Source organism: Anomaloglossus baeobatrachus, chromosome 1 (genome assembly GCF_048569485.1).
Source record: "Anomaloglossus baeobatrachus isolate aAnoBae1 chromosome 1, aAnoBae1.hap1, whole genome shotgun sequence".
Classification (NCBI taxonomy): domain Eukaryota; kingdom Metazoa; phylum Chordata; class Amphibia; order Anura; family Aromobatidae; genus Anomaloglossus; species Anomaloglossus baeobatrachus.
The window spans coordinates 477,928,445-477,954,071 of NC_134353.1; the positions used below are offsets into that span (position 1 = coordinate 477,928,445).

Consider the following 25,627-nt stretch of genomic DNA (forward strand, 5'->3'; position numbering starts at 1 on the left):
AACCTATCCTGGTCCCTATCCTGTAGTAATGTGCCCATCCTTGTCCCCATCTTGTAGTAATGTGCCTGTAACAATTATAATGGATTACTCCGGAATCTTTGTGTGGAGCAATTACACAACTTAACCCAGTTTATAGCTGATAATAAAGTTTATATTGTAACACACGGGATAAACAAGTGCAAAAAACAAGTAGCAGAGCAATTTGCGAGTGTCCAAAAAACAAGTAGCAGAGCAATTTGTGTCTAAAAAAACAAGTAGCAGAGCAATCCGGCTTACGTGAAAACAAGGTTGATCAGGCAAGAACCACAGCAGGGGCTAGGCATCAGAAGCAGGAAGCAACAGGAGGGCAGAAGTTGGCAGAACCTCTGATGAGCTACAACAGGCGAGTCACACAGACTTTGCTGGGGTAGATGCAGAAACTTGAGACACCACTAGGAGGAAACCAGGCAGAATAATCAAGCAGAGGACTAGAGGCTGGACTGGATAAAAAAGGCAAGAGAATGCAGAACACATGGAAAAGAATGAAGCAGGGGACACCATCTTGGAAAAGGGCAAAAAGCCCAAAAAGGATAAACAGAAAAACCAGAGTCCTGACAGTGCCTCATCCTTGTCCCCATGCTGTAGTAATGTGCTCAACCTGATCCCTATCATGTAGTAATGTGCACATCCTTGGAACCATCTTACTGTAATGTGCCTCATCCTTGTCCCCTTCTTGAAGTAATATGCCCATCTTGGTCCCAATCCTGTAGTTATGTGCCTATTCTGGTACTCCTCCTGTAGCAATGTGCCCATCCTGGTCCTTATCCTGTAGTAAAGTGCCCATTCTTATCCCCATCCTGTAGTAATGTGCGCATCGTTGTCCCCATCCTGTAGTAATGTGCCCATCCTGGTCTTCATCCGGTAATAATGTGCCCATCCATGGCACCATCGCATTATAATCTGCCTCATCCTTGTCCCCTTCTTGTAGTAATGTGCACATCCTTGTCCCCATAGTGTAGTAATGGGCCCATCCTGGTCTTTATTCTGTAGTAATGGGACCATCCCAGTCCTCATCCTGTAGTAATGTGCCTATCCTGGTCCTCATCCTGTAGTAATATACCAATCCTTGTCATCATCCTGTAGTAATGTGTCCATCATGTTCTGCATACTGTAGTAATGTGCTCATCCTTGGCCCCATCTTGCAGTAATGTGCTTCATCCTTGTCCGCATTCTGTAGTAATGAGCCCATCCTGGTCCTCATCCTGTAGTAATGTGCTCATCCTTGGCACCATCTTACTGTAATGTGCCTCATCCTTGTCCCCTTATAGCAGTAATGTGCCCTTCCTGTTCCTCATCGTGTAGTAATGTGCCTATCCTGGTCCTCATCCTGTAGTAATTTGCCCATCCTTGTCCCCATGCTGTAGTATTGTGTGTATCGTTGTCCCCATCCTGTAGTAATGGGCTCATCCTGGTCATCATCCTGTAGTATTGTGGCCATCCTGGTCCTCATTCTGTAGTAATGTGCCCATCTTGGTCTTCATCGTATAGTAATGTACCCCATCCTTGTGCCCATCTTGTAGTAATGTGCACATCCTGTGGTAATATCTCCATCTTTGTGCTCATCCTGTGGTAATATGTCCATGCTTGTACCCATCCTGTAGTAATGTGCCCATCATGGTCCTCATCTTGTAGTAATATGGCCATTCTGGTCTTCATCTTGTAGTAATGTGCTCTTCCTTGAGACCATCCTGTAGTAATGGGCCATCCTTGTCTTCATCCTGTAGTAATATGCCCATCCTGGTCCTCATCCTGTAGTAATGTGCACATCCTTGTCCCCATCCTGTAGTAATAGGCCCATCCTTGTCCTTATCCTGTAGTAATGTGCCCCATCCTTGTGCTCATCCTTTAGTAATGTGCCCATCCTGTAATGTGCCCCATCCTGTGGTAATATGTCCATCCTTGTGCCTATCCTGTAGTTATGTGCCCTTGCATGTTCTCTTCTTGTAGTAATGTGCTTATACTTAGCCCCATCTTATTGTAATGTGTCTCATCCTTGTCCTCTTCTTGTAGTAATGTTCTCCATCCTGTAGCAATGAGCCCATCCTGGTCCTCATCCTCTAGTAATGTGCCCATCCTGATCCACATCCTGTAGTAATGCGCCCATCCTTGTCCCCATCCTGTAAAAATGTGCCCATCCTGGTCCTCATCCTGTAGTAATATGCCCATCCTGGTCCACATCCTGTAGTAATGTGCCCATCTTCGTCCTTATCCTGTAGTAATGTGCCTTCTCTTGTCCCCATCTTGTAGTAATGTGCGCATTGGACCGTATTTGTGGAAAGTCCTATCCCTCTCATTGCGCTAGTACCCCGATTTTGGAGCGGGTGGAGAGAGGATCTTGAAGGCTCCGTTCTCGTCGGGCAAATCGTCAGGTTGCCTGAAGCTACTCCCTGACCTAGAGTCCACGTACCTTGTCGTGCCCTGGTCCCAGCCGGTGATGGTACAAGGCCGCTGGCTGTCCTCCACGACAATGCCGTGCCCCTTGTCATGATCCCCTGTTACCAGGGGGTCCAGCTCCTACCAGGCCCAGACCAATGTCTGCTACCTAGTAACTTCCAAGGAGCCCAGCTCCTGACCTCCTCTCACTTTCACCTCCAACACTACACTCCTCCTTCCTCTGACTCTCACTGACTGACTCCTGACACTCCTGACCTCCCCTTAACCAACCCTGCACTTGGGCGACCCTATTCCACTCAGGCCGTCCACTAGTGTTTCTAGTGGGTGTGGTGCAGAGGATTTTGATTAGCTGGTTTTGGCAACACCATTGGTTAGGGACCCGTAACCAAGGAGGAGGTGGATATTGCACAGAGGGGTAGATTGCACAATACCCTGTGACAACCTGATAGGCCAGGGCGTCACATTAGCTAAATGTGTCTGCCCTTGGCAGGTTGCAGCTGCTATGCAGTTTTAGGCCTAGCATGGGAGACTGGCTGAGAATCCATAGTTAATGTATGTATAGGCACTTGTGCCATCTAGTGTCCATTTGAGATAACAGCATGCTTCAATGTAAATAATCTAAATCTTGTTGCACACAGCACATTTTTTACCTAACTTGGGCGGTACAAAGGAAAAATATTTTTTTTTTTACCTGTGCTTTTTATAGGGTTATTATTATTCTCATTGCCCCCCCCTGTGAATATCTATTGTTCGCAAGAATTAGTCCCATGTGTTACTAAGGATTTGCTCTTTCCTTTACTACTCACGTACTGTATTCTAATAAAACAATATTTATTGCTAAACTAAAGAGACAAATATATTTTGAAAGATATAAATGTGTAGAGTCTAATTTTTTGTAGGAATATTAACTTTAAAATGTAGCTGTTGCTCCAGGAGAACTTGCAGCAGAATGCCTTTGTCTTCTCTAGCTCTTACTCAAGACTCTCATAATTCTCTTTCCTTCCATAGAACTTTATGAGCACCAACTGTCATCTTCTGTTTCAGTAATGGAGAAATCTGTGTTGACTGAAGAATTTTTTACCCTAGCATTGAAAGTGAAAGATCAATCCAGGAAGGGAAAGAAGCAGATGTCTTAATGAGATATATTGCAACGTTTCTTATGCTCTTGTGCTCCCTTGTACTAGAGATACAGTTGTATTGATCCCTTTGTCCCCACAGATGTTTTCAGGAAATTGGCATGTTGCACAGAAAAAAATATTGTAATCATGGCGATTTTTAGTGCCCGATAAATTGTGCCCAGTTTGTGCTTATGGAGACGTACAATCTGTAAATTGTTAAATGCCATACATGTGGATGTTGGCTGCTCTTTAGGCACATTGCAGAGCTCAGAAAGGATGTAGATCCAATTGGCTTCGAGAGCATACATTTTGCTGGATTGTATTTTGGGAGCCATGTTACTTTGCCAAAGCTTCAGCACAATCAGTAAAGTGGAAAACCCCAAGAAGAGACCCCAATGTGAAAACTACACCGCTTTAGAATATTTATGTAAGGGTTTAATAATACATATTTACTTGGAGCTTTACTGGCATTTCAATTCTAAAGTTTAGGGTCATCTTGGGGCACTGTGCATTACCATTATCAAGTGCAAGTTTATAACTATACTGTGAATTGAGGCATTAGTCTACCTAAAGTGGTCAGTTTTTGAACTTATTTTATTCCTATTGCTCCCCTGGGTTTTCTGCTTTGTTTAATCAGACATCTTGTTTTAGTGATATGGATGGACCTTTTAATGTAGTGTTTATTAGTGATGAGCGAGCATGCTTGTCACTACTCGGTACTCGCACGAGTATCACTGTACTCGGGCTGCTCGGCGGGGACCGAGTAATCTCGCGATACTCGTGCTTTACTCGTGGTCTTCATTTCTGCATGTTGGCGCTCTTTTGAGAGCCAGCCCTCATGCAGGGATTGGCTGGCAGACCACTGCAATGCCACAGCCCTGTTAGTTGTGGAATTGCAGTGATTGGCCGGCCTGCACAGCGTCACCGAGCCTTTATATAGGCCGGCGCGCTGTGCTCTGCTCACAGCTATTCTGACAGTGAGTGTAGGGAGAGTGTCGCTGATTCAGGGAAAGCTTTGCGGCCCTTTATAGCTTTTTCAGTTGCAGGGCTGCAAACAGTGTGACCAAAAGTCCTTCTCAGGACTATTCTAGTTGTATACAGGCAGGCAGGGTATAGCCAGGTCGGCGTACAGTAGCAGAGTCCTTCTCAGGACTATTGTTGCTATATACAGGCAGGGTATAGCCAGGTCTGAATACAGGCTAGTGACCAAAAGAGTCCTTGTCAGGACTATTGTAGCAGTATACAGGCAGGCAGGCAGGCAGGGTAGTGGTGACCGTATACCAGCCTTCATATCTGGGGCTGGTGTACACAGTGTAAAACAGTCCAGATAGTGTCTGACTTGTCTGTACTGTAATTGTCGCTCCCCAAAAAAACCTGTTAGGTTATTATTGCGTCCGTGCTTGGTTTTTAAAACCGCACGTGTGTGCCTGTTGGTGGCAGCGTACAGGTGCACTGGTGTGCGTTTTTACCAAACTATTATATAACACACAAGTGTAGTGTATAATACACGTCAGTCAGCAGTGGCTGATAGTGTCAGAGTTCTTAATTTTTGCTCCTAAAACCTGTGTTAGGTTATTATTGCGTCCGTGCTTGGTTTTTAAAACCGCACGTGTGTGCCTGTTGGTGGCAGCGTACAGGTGCACTGGTGTGCGTTTTTACCAAACTATTATATAACGCACAAGTGTAGTGTATAATACACGTCAGTCAGCAGTGGCTGATAGTGTCAGAGTTCTTAATTTTTGCTCCTAAAACCTGTGTTAGGTTATTATTGCGTCCGTGCTTGGTTTTAAAACCGCACGTGTGTGCCTGTTGGTGGCAGCGTACAGGTGCACTGGTGTGCGTTTTTACCAAACTATTATATAACGCACAAGTGTAGTGTATAATACACGTCAGTCAGCAGTGGCTGATAGTGTCAGAGTTCTTAATTTTTGCTCCTAAAACCTGTGTTAGGTTATTATTGCGTCCGTGCTTGGTTTTTAAAACCGCACGTGTGTGCCTGTTGGTGGCAGCGTACAGGTGCACTGGTGTGCGTTTTTACCAAACTATTATATAACGCACAAGTGTAGTGTATAATACACGTCAGTCAGCAGTGGCTGATAGTGTCAGAGTTCTTAATTTTTGCTCCTAAAACCTGTGTTAGGTTATTATTGCGTCCGTGCTTGGTTTTTAAAACCGCACGTGTGTGCCTGTTGGTGGCAGCGTACAGGTGCACTGGTGTGCGTTTTTACCAAACTATTATATAACGCACAAGTGTAGTGTATAATACACGTCAGTCAGCAGTGGCTGATAGTGTCAGAGTTCTTAATTTTTGCTCCTAAAACCTGTGTTAGGTTCTTAGTGCGTCCGTGCTTGCATTTAAAAACCGCACGTGTGTGCCTGTCGGTGGCAGCGTACAGGTGCACTTGTGTGCAATTTCCAGAAACTTTGATATAACGCACAAGTAGTGAATATACACGTCAGCAGTGCACAGCATTGCAAAATGCGCAAGGGCATTGGCAAGGAACAAGGAAGTGGACGTGATGGTGGTGCAGGCAGAGGCCGAGGTCGTGGGCAAGCTCTAATTTCGCCACAACAAAGGGCCACATCTAGTCGCTCGCACGTCCTGTCCCAAATTCTTGGGGACCGCAGCAGTACACCGCTCTTGAACCAAGACCAGTGTCAACAGGTTGTTAGTTGGATAGCGGATAATGCTTCCAGTCAGATTGGCACCACCACAAACACTCTGTCTTCCACACGGTCAAGTGTCAGTAGCCGTGATACTGCACCGCACATTTCTGAACCTGATCCTCCTTCCTACCACCAGGCTGAGTACACGTCCTCCTCGGACATTAATGATCCCACACTTGGACACTCGGAAGAGCTGTTCACGTTTCCATTCACACATTCTGGCCTCTCGCCAGCTCATATTGAAGTGGGTCATGAGGAGATCGTCTGTACAGATGGCCAAATATTTGAGCAGCCACGTTCTCACGAAGTTGGCAACGTGTCTCAACAAATGGTGGACGATGATGAGACACAATTGTCAGCAAGTCAGGAGGAGGAGCAGGGTGCGGAAGAGGAAGACGACGTGGTGGATGATCCAGTAACTGACCCAACCTGGCAGGAGGATATGCAGAGCGAGGACAGCAGTGCACAGGGGGAGGGAGGCGTAGCATCACAACAGGCAGTAAGAAGCAGGGTGGTGGCCCCAGGCATAAGTCAGGCAACCGTTCCCCGGAACAACACGACGACACAAGGTGCCTGTACAAATGTTAGGTCTTCACGAGTCTGGCAGTTTTTTAAGTTGGATCCAGATGATTCAAAAAAGGCCATTTGCAACACCTGCCGTGCCAGCATCAGCAGGGGTACCAAAACTAGCAGCCTGACCACCACCAGCATGATCAGGCACATGTCAGCCAAGCACCCGACTTTGTGGGAAGTACAACAGAGTCGAGGAGCAGTGCTTGCTGATGTCACTGCTACGTCTTCGCTGGTTGTGCATGCGAGCCAATCCTCTGTCCATGCTGCCTGCGAACAAGCCTCCTCCACTCCTGCACCTGCAGTTGCCTACGCAGAAAGAACACCATCATCAAGCACGTCCTTGTCCCAGCGCAGCGTTCAGTTATCCATTCAGCAAACCTTTGAACGCAGGCGCAAATACACTGCCAACACCCCACATGCCACAGTTCTAAATGCTAACATTTCGCGACTGCTTGCGCTGGAAATGTTGCCTTTTAGGCTGGTGGAGACAGAAGCATTCCGTGACCTGATGGCGGCAGCTGTCCCACGTTACTCGGTCCCCAGCCGCCACTATTTCTCCCGGTGTGCCGTCCCCGCGTTGCATAACCACGTGTCACAAAACATCACACGTGCCCTGAACAACGCTGTTTCACCCAAGGTCCACCTAACCACAGACACGTGGACAAGTGCTTGTGGGCAAGGCCGCTACATCTCGTTGACGGCACACTGGGTTAATATTGTGGAAGCTGGGACCCAGTCTGAGCGAGGGACGGAACACGTCCTTCCCACACCAAGGTTTGCAGGCCCTACCTCAGTCAGTGTTTCACCCACACTCTACAGCTCCGGAATGTCATGCTCTTCAGCCTCCTCCTCCTCCTGCGCATCCTCATCCACTGTGCCCTCCACACCAGTCACAAGCTGGAAGCACTGCAGCACTGCCTCGGCGAAGCGGCAACAGGCTGTGCTGAAGCTAATCTGCATAGGTGACAAACCCCACAATGCAGAAGAGCTGTGGACAGCTCTGAAACAGCAGGCAGATCACTGGCTCACACCTCTGAACCTAAAGCCAGGAAAGGTCGTTTGTGACAATGGCCGGAACCTGGTGGCGGCTTTGAGGCGAGGCCAGCTGACACATGTTCCATGCGTGGCCCATGTGCTCAACCTCGTGGTTCAGCGGTTTATAAAGTCATACCCAGAGCTGTCTGATCTGCTGGTAAAAGTTCGCCGCCTGTCTGCACATTTTCGAAAGTCACCTACTGCTTCAGCCGGCCTTGCCGGCTTTCAGCGCCGTTTGCATCTTCCGGCTCACAGACTGGTGTGTGATGTCCCCACGCGTTGGAATTCAACTCTGCACATGTTGGTCAGGATATGTGAGCAGAAGAGGGCAGTTGTTGAGTACCTGCATCACCTAAGCCGTCGGGAAATGGGTCAAACTCCACACATAACACCTGAGGAGTGGAGATGGATGTCAGACCTATGTACCATCCTCCAAAACTTTGAGGACTCCACCAAGATGGTGAGTGGTGATGACGCCATTATTAGCGTCACCATACCGCTACTCTGCCTTCTAAAACGGTCCCTGCTGAAAAACAAACATGATGCATTGCAGGCGGAGCGCGATGAGTTGCAGCAAGAAACAGTAGTGGGTGTGGGTGATAACACACAGCCCAGCCTCGTCTCATCACAACGTGCAGTGGAGGACTATGACGAGGAGGAGGATGAAGACATGGAGCAACTCTCCGGCCAAATTGAGGATATGACATGCACACCAGTCATATCCTCGATTCAGCGTGGCTGGCCAGAGGACAGGGTAGATGAGGAGGAGGAGGAGGAGGAGGAGGAGGACAGCATGTTCAGTCATCTTGTTGGTCAGGCTACTGAAGTCCTGGCTGTTAAGAGTCTGGCGCACATGGCTGACTTTATGGTAAGCTGCCTGTCTCGTGACCCTCGCGTTAAGAACATCTTGGCCGACAATCATTACTGGTTGGTAACACTGTTAGACCCACGCTACAAGGAGAACTTTTTGTCTCTTATTCCCGTGGAGGAGAGGTCAACCAAAATGCAGCAGTTTCGGAAGGCCATACTCACGGAAGTAGGCAAAGCATTCCCCTCACAAAACGCTAGCGGCATAGGTCAGGAATCAGTGGACAACCGAGGCGTACAGCCGAGAGAGGCACAAGTCCAATCCGCCAGAGGTAGGGGAACAGTCTTTAAGATGTGGGACAGTTTTCTCAGCCCCTCACGTACCACAGCCCTTGAGGTGCGGGGTAGTGCCACAAGAAATCCTAAGTTTGCCCAGATGCTGAAGGAGTACCTTGCAGATCGAACAACTGTACTCCGACATTCCTCTGTGCCTTACAATTATTGGGTATCCAAGCTGGACACGTGGCATGAATTGGCTCTCTACGCCTTGGAAGTCCTGGCCTGCCCTGCTGCTAGCGTTTTGTCAGAGCGTGTTTTTAGTGCCGCAGGTGGAATCATTACAGATAAACGCACCCGCCTGTCAACTGAAAATGCTGACAGGCTGACTCTGATAAAGATGAACAAGGGTTGGATTGGGCCAGACTTCACCACACCACCAGCAAATGAGAGCGGAATTTAAAGTTTGCCATGTACCTCCACTCACCCATGGGTACACTTCTCGACTTTGGATAATCGCTGGACTGCTCCTCCTTCTCCTCATGCGCCATCATGATGACCGTTACAATAGTTAGGTCTTTGTTTCAGGTATACCCCCAGTGGTAAATTTTTTCGCCCATTCTTTGCAGAATGGACATTACAACGACAGGAGACCCGCTCCTTTGCAATGGGAACAATGTTTTGAGGCCCTCATGCACGTCTCTACCCAGGGACAACGTGGAGCCTCCCAATTTTTGGCTGCCCTGCCTAAGGGCTATACTGAAATACACCCACTTCCTTAAAATGGACACTTAATGTTTTGAGGCCCTCATGCACGTCTCTACCCAGGGACAATGTGGAGCCTCCCAATTTTTGGCTGCCCTGGCAAAGGGCTATACTGAAATACACCCACTTCCTTAAAATGGACACTTAATGTTTTGAGGCCCTCATGCACGTCTCTACCCAGGGACAATGTGGAGCCTCCCAATTTTTGGCTGCCCTGCCTAAGGGCTATACTGAAATACACCCACTTCCTTAAAATGGACACTTAATGTTTTGAGGCCATCATGCACGTCTCTACCCAGGGACAACGTGGAGCCTCCCAATTTTTGGCTGCCCTGGCAAAGGGCTATACTGAAATAGACCCACTTCCTTACAATGGGCACTTCAGGTTTAAAGGCCATCATGCACGTCTCTATCCAGGGACAATGTGGAGCCTCCCAATTTTTGGCTGCCCTGCCTAAGGGCTATACTATAATACACCCACTTCCTGACAATGGACACTTAATGTTTTGAGGCCCTCATGCACGTCTGTATGCAGGGGCATTGGTGAACCTCACAATTTTGGACTGCCCTGGCAAAGGAAAATACTACAAAGACTCACTTCCTCAAAATGGGCACATTAGACTCAAGAGGCCTTCATGTACGTCTCTTCTCAGGGACATCGGAGTGCCACACAATGTTTTCACGTAAAATCTTTCATGTATTAATCTCAAAAAGTAACATACACCAGATCTATCTCACTATTGGGTATGTGCCCTTAACATTTCCGCCATGAAAAATCATTTTGGGGTCATTTTGGAAGGTTTTCTGGTGAGTCCGTAAAAATGGCGTAAAACGCGGACAAAATTGTTCACAGCTGTGACTTTTGAGTGATAAATGCTTCAAGGGGTCTTCCCCATGCTGTTGCCATGTCATTTGAGCACTCTTCTGAGACTTTTGTGCCATTTTTAGGGTTTCTCCATGCTGCCGGGAGGTCATTTCACAAAAATACTCGGGTCTCCCATAGGATAACATTGGGCTCGTTGCTCGGGCCGAGTACACGAGTATCTTGGGAGGCTCGGCCCGAGCTTCGAGCACCCGAGCTTTTTAGTACTCGCTCATCACTAGTGTTTATTTTTCTTGCTTTTTATCAAGGGGGTGTTGCTCACAGATTAATAATTCAAAGCCTCCTAAAGATACGCTGCAGAAAATCCTGTAAGCCTCACCACTTTGGTAAAATTAGCACTAAATAAAAAACATCAAAAGTAAATGATGTCCGGCTCAATAAAAAAGATTTTAATTTTTTCAATAATACATGGGACATTACACTAATTTATAAAAACGCTATGATTGCAGATGCTACCATAGCAATTTTGTATATTAATGTAATGTCCCATGTATTAATATTTAAAAGAAATAAAGAAGAACTTGTTCCTTGAGCCAGACGTTGTTTTCTTTCTATGCTGAATTCAGGCGGAGCGCCTGTCCGAACTCTGAACAGAATGTGGATACTTGCATGGTGAGCTGGACTTTCTATCAGGGCTCAGTTCCACTAGCGTTTTGTACGGACGAGTGCAATCCGATAAAACATCGGATTGCTCTCACTCTAGTGCAAAACCATGGGGCAGTGTCCATCTGTGATTGATTTGTCATGCCATAGTGGTATGAAAAATGAATCGCAACACGCTGCGTTTGGCAGCAAGTCTCGGCTCACGTGCACCCATACAAGTCTATGGCAGCGTGTGAAACATTGCACTGTACTTGCATGTCATCCGAGTGCAGTGCAATATACGCAGAGACAAGCCAGGGAGAAGCTTCTTTGCAGCTGTGATAAGATGGCATCACAGTCGCATGACCCTTGGCTGACGCTCGCAGCAGAGAGTCATTAGCGTATCGCATTCAAAGCTCTCGCATCGGAAGCTATGCGCAAGTGGAACCATACCCTTATACTAAATAAAAAGTCCCTCATCTCTGGAACTACATTGTGGATTTAAAATGATTTACAAAATTGAATACTCACTCCATGAAGAAGCAGGAATAAAATAATAAGAAAAAAAAACAGCCACCTTTGACCTTGTGATAGGTCCTTTTACTTTATTAACTTTTAGATGCTGGACATAATTACTTAAATTTTCATTACTCTTTCATTGCCTTGGTTTCCAGAATCATCCTTTTGGGCTTTGAGAATAACTTCAGCTGAATTAGCGGTGACTTGAAAAATAAAAGGCACAAGGGGGTTATATCTAATGATTGTTCTATGAATTTTTGTATGTCCAGTTATACATAAAGGAATACTTATTTGTTATATTGTAACATTATATTGTAATATTATATAATATTTGTTATATTGAATAAAAAACATTTTTGTTAACCGATGAAAAATAATAGTTATGTTTTAATCTAGTATCCACCTTCTTCAACAAAAAGATGATGGGAAAATAATTTTTATATTAGGGAAAAAAACTATAAATCACTTTGCCAGTTATTTAATAAATGTAATAAATAATTAAAAATAAATAAGACTAATAAGTTAACCTCCTTTAAGAAAAATGATGAAATTATATTCATAGGGATGAAAGTATCGTTGATAAAAGATATTCATAGCGGAGTGTCAGAGTCTGGTATAATATAGCCCATAGACAATACCATCAGAATACTGCCAAAAAAATAAGGCAATTAAAAAAGGTAATTGCCATCTACACAGGAGGCTCGTTTTGATATTCCATTCAAATATTACTTGGTATGTTGTGTTGTCACATAACCCACTAAATGGATATCATTATTTTTTCTTCTCTCAGGCATGCACCAGAATCCCTTTCAGATAATATTTACTCCCGAGAATCAGATGTCTGGAGTTTTGGGGTGCTACTCTATGAGCTGTTTACATATTGTGAAAGAAGCTGCAGTCCCTCAGCTGTAAGACACTGACAGATTAAAGAAAATTCAACAAAAATCATAGTAAACATTTTTGTAATTTATTTTTTTATTTTTATAGCAATACCGTCATATGATGGGACCTCACAATTCCCAGCAAACGGTTTGTGGACTTGTGGAACTGTTACGAGCTGATAGAAGACTGGGTTCTCCACCCAGCTGCCCAGTGAAGGTAAGCACATTCAGAACACGTACTTAGACAATGACTGTTTAGAAAGCTGTGTAAAAAATGATTGCTTTTTGCAAGAAGTTTCAGCTTTATGTATACTGTAACAGGGTGTGGTTCCCATCAGAGATATAATATAGTTATAGATCACAATGGACAAGTAAAAGATGTGTGGCTGTTTATCAGCAATAGCAGCAACCATATAGAATGATGTGATAGGGGAATAGGGCCAGCATTGGTAGTCCGCACTGCAGCAGTACAGTGTAGCTGTGCCTCCCCCGCATCAGCAGCCGGGCTGCTCTGATCCGGATCCGCGGTGGCTCGAGGGGTCTCCGGACCCGGGGGTCATGCGGCCACTTGAATCAAGGGGGGCTATGTACAGGGGACGGTGTGGAAAGTTCGTGATGCCACCCGTCGTGTGTGGTAAGGGTGAAGTACCACCGCTGCAGCTGGGAGTACCCAGTGGCGATGGTGTGAGCAGCCAGGTGTTTAACCCCTCCATGGGTAGGGAGGATGCCCCGGGACTCGGTGATGGTGTTGGGGAGGTGCCGTCAGGCCGGTAAGGGTTAATTGTGTACTCACTCAATCCAATAACGCTGACAACTGTGGTAAACCAAAGTTCTTGATGCCACTGCAGCAGGGAGGGAGAACGCCTGGATCCCATGCCCGTTGGTGTTGCTTTTAGCCTGTGACCTTGACCTTGGCACCTCTTTCTGTAGCTGGTCCCTTTCAGCTTAAAACTGAACGGGTCCCGCTCACCCGTATGCCTAACGGAGTGAGCTTGCTCTCAGGGTTCACGCTTGGGATTTTCTGGACTATGCAGTGGGAAAGTCTTATCCCCCTCGTTGCGCTAGTACCCCGATTTTAGAGCGGGTGGAGAACCAGGACATCTGAAGCCACTTCCTGGCCTGGGGTCCACGTACCCCGTCGTGCCCTGGCCCCTGCCCGGTGATGGCACAAGGCCGCCGACTGTCCTCCTCGACAGTCCATGCTCTTTGTCACGGTCCCCTGCGACCGGGGTCCAGCTCCTAACAGGCCCAGACCAACGTCTGCCACCTAGTATACGAGGAGCCCAGCTCCTGACCTCTCCTCTCGAGAGTCACTCCACACTAACTGTCTCCTAACACTCCTGACCTCCCCTTAACCAACTTCCAAAGTGGCCAGCCCTATTCCCTTCAGGCTGTCCACTGGTGTGTCTGGTGGGTGTGGTGCAGAGTGTTCCTAGGGTTTTGATTAGCTTGTTCTTAGCAACACAAAAGGTCAGGGACCCGTAACCAAGGAGGAGGTGGATATGATGCAGAAGGGCAGATTGCACAATACCCTGTGACAACCTGATAGGCCAGGGCGTCACATAGCTATAGAACACAATTGACAGTCAGGAGGTGTGTGGCTGTGTATCAGCAGTGGCAGCAGTAGCAATACATTATAGAATATGATGGAATATGAATGTACAGTATAGTGTACCGCCCCCGTGTCAGCGGCCGAGTCACTCGGGTCCGGAACTGCAGTGGCTCGAGGGGTCTCCGGACCCGAGGGTCGTGCGGACACTCGAATTTAAAAAGGGGGATTATGTACAGGGGATTAGGAAGTTCGTAACGCCACCCATGGTGCGTGGTAAGGTGGAATACCACTGCTGCAGTTGGGGAGCCCGGTGGTGGTGGTGTGGCAGCAAGGTGTCTAATCCCTCCGTGGGTAGGGGGTTGTGCCCCAGGACCCGGTGATGGCAGTAAAGGGGTGCCATTGGGAAAGGAAAGGGTTTCTGCGTACTCACTCAATCCAAGAATACTGACACCGACAGCTTGTAAACCAGAATTCTGAGCACCGCTGCAGCAAGGAGGGAGCACGCTTGGATCCGTGCCCTTGGTGTTGCTTGTTAGCCTGTGACCTTTTCCATGGCACCTTCTTCACTGTTTGTACCTGGAGCTAATCGGGTCCCGCTCACTCGTATGGCAACGGAGTGAGCTTGCTCTCAGTTTTCACGCTTGGGATTTGATGGACTGTGTTTTTGGGAAAAGTTCTATCCCATCGGTACGCTAGTACCCCAATTTTGGAGTGGGTGAGGGATGAATCTTGAAGACTTCACCCCGTCGGGTAAATTACCAGAACGCTTGAAGCTACTTTCCGGCATAAGGTCTGTGTACCCCGTCGTGCCCTGGCCCCTGCCCGGAGATGTCTCAAGGCCCCCGGCTGCCCTCCTCGGCAATCCATGCCCCTTGACACGATCCCCTGCGACCGGACTTCCAGCTCCTACCAGGCCCAGACCAACGTCTGCCACCTAGTAGTCTTCAGGAGCCCTGCTCCACACCGGTGACCTCTCCCTCTCAGAGAGTCACACTTTACCTCCTACTCCTTCCACTCCTTTTCACTTCTCCACTCACTTTTTCACTTTCCCCAACCAACCCCCCAAATGGACGACCCTATTCCCTTCAGGCCCCCCAATGGTGTGTCTGGTGGGTGTGGTGCAAAGTGTTCCTAGGGTTTTGAATGGCTTTGATCTTAGGAACACCAAAGAACAGGGATCCGTAACCAAGGAAGACTTGGATACTGTGCTGAAGGGCAGATTGCACAATACCCTGTGACGACCTGATAGGCCAGGGCATCAAAATAGCATATGACAGGCAAGAAGATGTCCAGCTGTGTAATGCCAGCATTGGCAGCACTAGCAAAATCAGTACAGCATATAGTAACTATAGAACACATTTGACAGGCAGTCAATGTGTGGCCATCAGCACTGACCGTGGCACCAGCAGCAATCGCATAGGTTTGTATATGATGGGAGAAGCAAGGAGATATCTGGTAAGTACTGGCAGCTCCTGCAGTAACTGCAGGAGCACAGTATAGCTATAATATGATAGACAGAAAGTAGATAGTTGACTGTGGGGGTGCTGCACACTGGTACAGTAGAACAGTATAGAATACAATGAGTAGGCAGGCAGATGTATAACCAATCTAATCATTGGCAACAGCCATATGTGAAGGAAAAATTGCCACTAATCCATGCCTAATTCGTTTTGATAAATGTAAGGTTTTTCACAATTACATAGGACAATCTGGTTTCCTTGGACATGCCAAAACCACCTGATACTCTGAATAACTGAAATAATAATAACCGATAAACCATTAGGCTATGTGCGCACTTTCCGTTTTCACCTGCGTTTCAGGTGCGTTTAGGGTCCGTTTTTAACTGCAGCGTTTTTGTGCCCAAATGCATGCGTTTTGGTTTTCCATTAAAGACAATGAGAATTCATGATTTCTTGTCCGCACTTTGCGTTTCAAAACGCATCTCAAAATTTGCATAAGTTTGGTCAAAAACCATGCGTTCAGAAAAGGACCCTGTCAATTGTTTTTGCCATTTGTGGTGCGTTTTGTTAACATTGAAGTCAATGAGAAGTTGCAAAACGCAAGTAAAATCCAAATTCCTGCATTTTATCTGCATTTTCAGTCCAGAAAACATGCGTTTTGGACTACCAAAACGCATGCTTTATGGACATCAAAATAATGATTTGATATGTCCCTTTACACACACACACACATAGTCCGACAATTAAATTTACGAATAATATAAATGTATTGCTATTTTAACGATAAAATGTATATTACCTCAATAATTTTATTAAATATATCTTTTTCCCTTATTTTTCCCATTAATATAGATTTGTCCCTTTTTTTTTCTCTTTTTTTCATTCTGTTTGACTCTTTAAACTTTATTTAGTAGTGTCTTGATGTTCAAAACGCATCTGTCAAAACGCATGGGAAAAAGCATGTAAAAAGCGGTGAAAACGCATCTAAAACGCGGAAAATACGCATGCGTTTTCTGTGCTAAATTTCTGGAAAAGGCAACTTTGGCAAAATCAATTAAGGCTAAAACGTGAGTTTACAACTGCATTTAGGACGACGGAAAGTGCGCACGGTCATAAATACCCAAAACTCAAGAATATACTCTGTATATTTTAAGATATTACTTTTAATACTATATTAAAAATAGGGCTATACAACAATATACCTTTAGACACACAACATAAAAGTAATGAATTACAAAAACACAATATAATTTAAAAAGCGTAGATGAACCAGGAGAACCTCCAAGGCCTACAGTGCCCTAGATGTTGTCCCCGACCTTACAATGGAGGTTTAGCACCCTATGTAGCACCCAGTGGTGAGCCGTTCCATGACAACTTGCCCTTGCTATCCCTATTCCTAGTACAACTAAGGTAAGTGGCCCAGGACCCAAGGTACAAGATCTAGGGTTGCACAAATCCTTGTGTCTCTTTAAGTAATCCCACACTGAGTCAATGATCTTGAGATCAGGGCTCTGTGGAGCCCATGTCAAGGCTTCAAGGACTCCTTACTTTTCTGTTAGATGAAGACAATTCTTAAAGACATTGGCTGTATGTTTGAAGATATTGCCCTTCTTCAAAATATTTAAATTTGAATCCAATCAGACACTTCCCTGATAGTAATACATGATGAGTAAGTATCTGCCTGTAATTCTCAGCTTTGATGCACCTAATCTTGACCAAATTACCAACTCCAGTTGCTGAAATGTAGCCTCAAACTTGCAGCAACATCTACCTGCTTTATTGTTACCTGCTACACTCATTATTGTTCAACTTTCCAGCCCATCAGCGAACAATCTGTCTTATCTCCCTGTGGCTTGGGAACCAACATTTGGCTTACAGGCCTATAATGTTTGTCTTGCGGCGTTCTGCCAGCTTGGTGCAATAGATGTTTTTGGTGCATTAGTACCAAGTCTAGCAAACCGCTATGAAGAGCGTGTGTTCAGACATGAATTTTCTGGGTAACCTCACAAAAAGAGCAGGTCTTGATGTTCATATTCTGATGGGGAAAGAGATGGATGTAAATTTACTGCCTATAAGCAAAGGGGGCACAAGGTATCAGTATGTCTCCTATGAGGAAGCTTGGACTTTCATTATATTGGTATAATGGTGTCACTAATGTAGGGGAAGGAGAAGGGTAAGGCACTGGATGTGGCTCATGACTATCTTTCAAACCTAAATTTGACTGAATGTGTCTCTCAGGTTCAGAAAGGTTGGGGACCACTGTGTTACTGCCAATTTTTCACATATTGACTTATCGGTCCAAAAAGCCTGCTACCATTTTTCTGCACCACAGTTCTTGTGATTTTGTTCGTTGTTGAATCACTTGCCTTGTTTCCATGTCAGAGGTATGTTTTTTCCCTTTAAAAGACCACTTCTTGTCAGACTTCTCAAAACATAGATTAGTGCAATTGGGTATTACTTATTGCTGCCAGTTCTGAGCTAATGGCACCACTGGACATCTTTCGATTTCAAAAGGAAGTAAGTATGATGTGTCTTTCATCTGCTGCATTATACTTCATTGTCCGACCACTGATGATATAGCCCTCAACATTGAACTCTCTTGTTGTCCTCAATGTTGAGAAATACATGCAGATACTTACCCATCATGCAGAACCATAAGGCAAGCATGTGATTGCCGCCAAATTTATTTTGCAGCAGTACAATGACTTCAAGCATACAGCTATAGCAGGGCTGCTGAAACTGTGGCAACATCTGTTCCTCTGGCTGTTCCAGTCCGGCCTGCAGAACTAAAAGAGCTGAAGAGCTCAAAACAGTGGACCACAGGCCGCACCATGCCTTCCCCCACCAGCCATCTGCTGTCGCTCACTTCCTGATGTGAAAGGATGCAGACAGCAGTGAACATATTGGTGGAAGATTGAGCCACTGGCTTCATCTTCAACCAATCAGCATGAGCCACAGCAGACGCGATGATGTCTCATCATTGCATGTGTTGTCCAGAGCATCATTGCACTAGAGGCCATAGCAGAGCACCAATGGAATGGGAGTGAGAGGAGTATGTGTTTTTGTTTTCTTTTTCACATGTATGGTATGTTTGCATGTGTGTAAGAGGCTGTGTGAGACTCATAATGTATATAGAGGGCCATGTGGGGGCTCAGAAATGTATGTAGAAGTCTGTGTGGGCTCAGAAATGTATATTCTAAGTTATGTGGGGATCAGAAAGGAATGTAAGAGGATATGTGGGGCTCATACTGTATATAGGGGTCTAGGTGAGGCTAATAAAGTATATAGGTGGCTTTGTTGGGGCTCATACTTTTATACGGGAGCCTATGTGAGGGCTCAAACTTTATTTAGGAGGCTGTGGGTTGGCTCATACTGTATTCAGAAGGCTATGTGCGGGCTTCTACTGTATGTAGGTGTTGAGGGGAACAAACTCCAGGCCGACAGGGCTCCGCTCTACTTCATCAGACTGAACCTGTGTTTGTGATCTGCCCTGGTTGAGAGGATGCGACACTTACTTTGGTCTTCAGGGGTGCATCCACTTTCCCGCAGCTGGTCACCCACGTAGATGTGATGGGGTAACATATCACACAGAGAGTCTCTTTACAAAACAACAACGGGTGTATACTCCTTTCAACCTTCTTAACAGACCTGACCATTTCTATCCTGTTCTGGTTCCACTGTTCTGTGGAGTAATCCTTCTGCATAGCCCTTGCCCTGGGTATCAGCTTTCTAGCAGCCGAGTCTAAGTCTCTCTTTGTACCTGTTTCTTTCCTCAATGGCTTCCCGTGACCACTCACTGCCTCGGACGGCTACATTATGCCCAGTCCGAGGAGAGATATATGCTCCAGACACAACAGAAGATACCTCCCGGTTCCCTGTTGGGCTCAAGTTAGCAAGACCCATCTGCACACCTGGAACCTCTCTGCAGAACTCACTCTCTTCCTGGCCTGTCTCACTAACCAACCCTCTGCTCACTGACACTGCTTCCATCCTGGTGGCTCTGTTCCCTTGGCAACTAGGAAGTATCCATTACATATACATACGAAAACCTTCTCTTACTTTAATGCCTATCTGCTAACATTCCTACTTAACATTCCTATACTTTACATAATACAGTTACACATTACTCACAAATTGCTGGTTATACTATTAAATACACATTATACATTAAAATGCAATATACAATAAAACACTTTAACCCTAGAACGCATACCTGGGGCCTCGCAGGCCTGCTAGGTCATTTGTTTTCTATGGTAGATTGAACTGCTTGCGCGTTCTAGGGTTAAACTATCATCCGCTATATGGCGCTGATTTCTGCAGTGCTCTGACTATGCTACACAATATAAAAACTACACAATAAAAGATTATATACTCACCATAGGAGTGAGGTAATCTTGCCACCTCCTACATAGGAAGCTGTACATATGGGGCTATGGGTGGGCTCATAATGCATACAGAAGACTATGTAGGGGCTCACTGTCTATGAAAGAGAGCTCACACTGTATAGAAAGTCTATGTGGGGGCTGACATTGTATATAGAGGAACTACGTGGGGGCTCACATTGTACAATTGTACATAGAGGAGCTATGTGGGGGCTCACATTGCATATAGAGGGGCTATGTGGAGGCTCATACTGTATATGTGGGCTGTGTGGGGGCTCATATTGTATGTAGGGGGCTCATATTTTATATAGGTAGACTGTGCGTGGGTTCATATAGTAAATAAGCTGCTGTTTGAGGATTTATACTATATATAGGACTTTAGCATACTTAATTCTGCTCAATATGAATTGATACAATTAATATAAAATAAGAATTATAATTAATATGCTAATATTAATTTAGAGTAAATTCATTTCAGCCTATTGATTCAGCCCTCCTCACCAGTCAAGGTCTCATGTGGCTCCTCATGAAAATGAATTGCCCACTCCTGAGTTATAATTATTAAGAACTGTCTTTAGTGTAAAGAAGCACAATGAGTCCTGGAAATGATGATATGGCTACCATGGATCCCTTATCTCAAGATCACCAAGTCTATCTGGGATTCTATGAAGTGAATGAAGGATCTATGCAAGCCTACTTCCACAGAAGGTCTCCAAGTGTTAAGTTCTTCAAGTTGTTTTGAACAACGCCACAGCTCAGTTCGTTAAAAAAGTACATATGCAAGTATATTTAGAAGAATTGATGCTTTGACGCTGCTCTGAAAGCAAAGTGTGGTGACACCAAATAATAATTAGATTTTGATTTTTTTTGTGTTCATTCTCTTTGCAATGTGTTAATTGATAAGAGGTAATTTTTAACACTTCTATTTTTTAAGGCATTCTTACTTTACAGCATTTTTTTCACACCTGTCTAGAACTTTTTTTCACAGCTTTGTAGATACAATTATGCTCAAAAGTTTACATACCCTAGCAGATGTTTTACTTTCTTGGCCTTTTTTCAGAGAATATGAATGATAGTACAAAAACTTTTTTCCACTCATGGTTAGTGGTTGAGTGAATCCATTTATTGTCAAACTACTGTGTTTGTTTTTCTCTTTTTAAATCATAATGACAACCAAAAACATCTAAATGACCTTGATCAAAAGTTCACATACCCCAGTTCTTAATACTGTGTATTTCACCCTCTAACATCAATGACAGCTTGAAGTCTTTTGTGGTAGTTGTGGATGAGGCTCTTTATTTTTGTCAGATGGTAAATCTGCCCATTCTTCTTGGCAAAAAGCCTCCAGTTCCTGTAAATTCCTGGGCTTTCTTGCATGAACTGCGTGCTTTAGTTCTCCCCAGAGTGGCTCAATGATATTGAGGTCAGGAGGAGACTGAGATGGCCACTCCAGAACCTTTATTTTGTTTTGCTGTAGCCAATGACAGGTTGACTTGGTTTTGTTTTTTGGATCGTTGTCATGTTGGAACATCCAAGTATGTCCCATGCGCAGGTTGCAGCCTGTTGAGTGCAAATTTGCCTCCTGTAGTTGCTGATAACATGCTGCGTTCATCTTTCCTTCAACTTTGACCAAGTTTCCTGTGCCTTTGTAGCTCACACATCCCCACATCATTAGCGATCCACCTCCGTGCTTTACAGTAGAAGTAGTAGTAGTAGTTCCTTTCATTATAGGCCTTGTTGACACCTCTCTAAATGTAACGTTTATGTTTGTGGCCAAATAGTTTGATTTTGGTCTCATCACTCCAAATTAGCTTGCATCAGAAGTTTGGAGGCTTGTCTCTTTGCTGTTTAGCGTATTGTAGGCGAAATACTTTGTGGCATTAGTGATGAGCGAGTGTATTTGTTACTATTTGCTATTCTCGGAATAGTACGGTACTCGGGATATTCATTATATTGCAAGTAATAGTGTATTTGCCTCGCTATATTCGGATCTCCCGCTGGGCTGCCGCTGCTGGGCTTCTTAACCAATCACAGCAATGCCGCAGCCATCTTAGTTGTGGCGTTACTGTGATTGGCTGGCCGCTCAGCGTCATAGGGTCTATAAAAGACCTGCTGCCGCCATTTTGAACACATTGTGCCCGAAGCCTGCATTGTATCAGCATAGGGTGCAGCTGATAGGGAGAGTGTAGACGTCTTAATAACACAAAAAGCCTTTTTCAAGGCTGCCTGCAGCATAGGTCACTGTAGCATTCAGAGAGAAAGATTTACGAGCAGGGAAAGTATTTAAAGCAGAGTGTGTCACTACCTGTTTAGTAGTGTCCATAAACCAGAATACAATAGCTCTTTTAAAAGCTGATAGCACTAAACAGTCACAGGAGGGAGGCAGAGATTCTGGATTAGAAAGGGAATCGGGAACTGTTTCACAGCCTGACTAGTGCCGTCCATCCACGTCAGTCAAATTCAAACGTTGCTAGTGACTTTTACAAATACAAAGCAGGACACTGACATTTTGTGGTGCCTGATACAGTAAAGCACTATTCTTGTTACACAATAGTCAGGGTTTCACAGCCTGACTTATGCCGTCAGACCAGGTCAGTCACATTCATACATTGGTAGTGGCCTTTGCAAATACAAAGCAGGACTCTAACATTTTGTGGTGCCTGATACAGTAAAGCACCATTCCTGTTTCCCAATAGTTGTTACATCCGGATGGTGGAAGCACTGGACCGTACACCGATTTCCCCTGAGGAGGCAGCCAGGCCGGTCACCCCGCCAGAGGGTCCTGATGCACGGCAGTCGAAGCACTATTGGTAGCCAGACAGTCCGTAGAGGAGCAGGAAAGGTGGATGTTGCTGAACCCACGGAGTTCTGGACGGTAGTCCGGGTGACGAGGCTCAGGGTCCGAGGCCGGGTTGTAGGGTCAGGCGGAATCCGGAACCTGCTGAGCGATGGGGCGGGTCACCGAACGGAGCCAGGGACTGGAGACTGGCGGAGCTGCAGAGGTGGTGGAACATCCGCCGAAGTCACCGTCAGGGTCCAGGGAGGGACTTGGTTCGGAGCGGCTGGCGTGGCAGGACAGGCTCTGCGAGACAGACAGGGTTAATACAGGGCAAGGCACAGGGTAAAGCAATACGGGGACCTGAACACTAGCTTGCTAAACATGTAGAACAGGCCCCGCCCACCAGGAAAGAGAAACCTAATATACCCTGTACCGGTCTATGCAATATCCTGTTTCTGAGTGCTGGCCCTTTAAGAGAGGGTCAATGACCGCGCGCGCACCCTAATGCGCATGCGCGAGGCCCGTGTGCCAGAAGCCAGTCCAGGAAGCGGTGAGGAGGAAGCAGGAGCGCCCGGCTGTGTGTCCCATGTCGCAGAGGAGCGCCGGGAGCAGGACACAAGGAGGGTGCAGGCGAGGAGGATGGGACCGGGACCGGGGTGGTGAGCAGGGGATGCCGGCGGGAACCGGGGAGCGGGGCACGGGGACCGGAGAGTGGGGCCCGGGTACCGGGAAGCGTGACAATACTCAGGGTTTCACAGCCTGACTTGTGCTGTCCGTCCACTTATATGTTACTAGTGGCTTTTACAAATACAAAACAGGACTTTTCCATTTTGTGCTGCCTGGTACAAAGTACTCACTTGTACTTTCTCCACAATATTTTTGGAGTCAAAGCATTCTTGGGTTGGGCTATCAACATCTGCAAATATGTCAGCAAAACCTAAAATGACAAACAAGGCAGTTGTTAAGGGACGTGAGCATGGTGTTGTCAGTGGTGAGCGACAAGGCAGTGTGTCAAGTCAGAAGAAGCTTAATGCATCCACTATGTTTCTTGCCAATTTTCCCAGTCTGGAACGTAAACGTGTGGAAGCCAGAAGAGCTAGAGCAGATTCTGTCTTGGATGGCAGACAAGGCCTCTTCACATTTGTCAAACAGCAACCAATCGTCCTCGACCACACAGTCTACTGTGGATACACAGAAAGCTGGCCCATCCAATCCTCAACTCAGTCCTCCTTCCTTCCCCCTTCATCAGTCACAGGAGACATATGACCCCAATCTTGGCCACTCTGAGGATCTGTTTTGTACGTACTTGTTGTTTGGCTCTGGCCTCTCGCCGTGCAGCATGGAAGAGGGATGTGAGGAGGTGGCATGCTTTGATGCGCAAGTATTTGAGAACATACAGCCAGAAGAAATCCATTTTGAGGAACCTGATTTACTTTCTTCTGAGGTGGAGGCTGATTATGATTAGACATAGTTGCCATCAGGTCAGCCTACAATCTCAAGTGGGAAGGAGGATGAGATAGAAGATGAGGTGGTCGATGATGAGTCCACTGATCCAACCTAGACCGTTGACATGCATATCCAGCACAGCAACACAGAGGAAGATGGATAAGTAGCACCAACACAGGCACCAAGGGGTAGTGGTTTGTCCAGAGTGAGAACTGGGACAACTGTCCCAAAGAGCACCCCAACTGTGGCTCAAGTCAGGGCAAGGGGGCATTCAGCTGCTGTCTGGAAGTTTTTTTTCTGAAAGTCCTTCAGAGAAAAGCATTGTAATCTATAGCATCTGCCATACCAAGTTGAGCAGAGGCCAGGGCAAAGGCAACCTGAGCACCACCAGTATGCGGAACCACATGGCAACCAAGCACCCCAGTAGGTGGGAAGAACACCAGGATATCAAATTTGTGTCTGCAGGTCAAACCACTGCCATGTCGCCTGTGCTTTGTCCTTGACAATCTGCTGTCCAGGAAGCAGGAGTTCATACATCCTGTCCACAAGGTGCAATTGCACAGTCACAGCAAACATCAACCACATCCATTTCCTTGTCCCAGGAAAGCATCCAGATGTCTGTGCCTGAGATCTTGGAAAGAAAGCATAAATACCCAGCCACGCACCCACAGGCATAAAACCTAAACTCGCACACTGCCAAATTGCTAGCCATGGAGATGTTGCCGTTTAGGCTTGTGGGAACACAGTGTTTCCGTGATCTCTTGGCTGTGGCTTCCCCAGGATACAGTGTTCCCAGCTGCCATTATTTTGCCCATTGTGCTGTCCCCGCATTAAACAAGCATGTGTTAAACAATCTCAACTGTGCTCTCACCAATGCCGTAATCAGTAAGGTTCACCTAACAGACACGTGGACAAGTTGTTGTGGACAGGGATGATACATACCTGTCACGGCATATGGATGAACCTGGTGGAGGCTGGGACAAACTCACAAACTGTAACAGCACACATCCAACCCACGCTAAGAATAGCAAGCCCAACTTCTACCAGCGTTTTCGCTTCATCATATGCTACTTCCTGTCTACTCTCCTCCGCCTTCTTCTTATCCTCTGCTGAATTACCCTCCCCATCACTACCAAGCTGGGAGCTCTGCAGCAGCACATCGGCAAAGAGGCAACACGCTCAGCTATAGCTGATATGTTTTTAGTTCACAAACCACACACTGCAGCAGAGCTGTGGCAAGGTATAAAAGAGCTGATTGATCAGTGGCTTTTGCCTCTGCGCCTCCAACCTGGCCTGATCGTTTGCAACAATGGGTGTAACCTGGTGGTGGCTTTAAAGGTCGGCAAGCTGGTACACGTGTCATGCATAGCTCATGTGCTGAACCTAGTTGTTCAGAAATTTATGAAAACATACCCTGACTTGCTGTACCTACTTGAGAAGGTGCGCCGTATTAGTGTCCAGTTCCGCCA

The 25,627-nt window shown here is 46.1% G+C and overlaps 1 protein-coding gene across 1 annotated transcript in view; it reads left to right on the forward strand.

Annotated features, from left to right (window-relative positions):
* The window catches only part of JAK3 (Janus kinase 3), a 482,226-nt gene that overhangs the window by 417,899 nt on the left and 38,700 nt on the right, over nucleotides 1–25,627 (forward strand). The window contains exons 22-23 of the mRNA XM_075314904.1: nucleotides 12,449–12,566; nucleotides 12,646–12,756. Coding sequence (XP_075171019.1) covers nucleotides 12,449–12,566; nucleotides 12,646–12,756 — 229 coding nt within the window. The remainder of the gene's footprint in view (nucleotides 1–12,448; nucleotides 12,567–12,645; nucleotides 12,757–25,627) is intronic.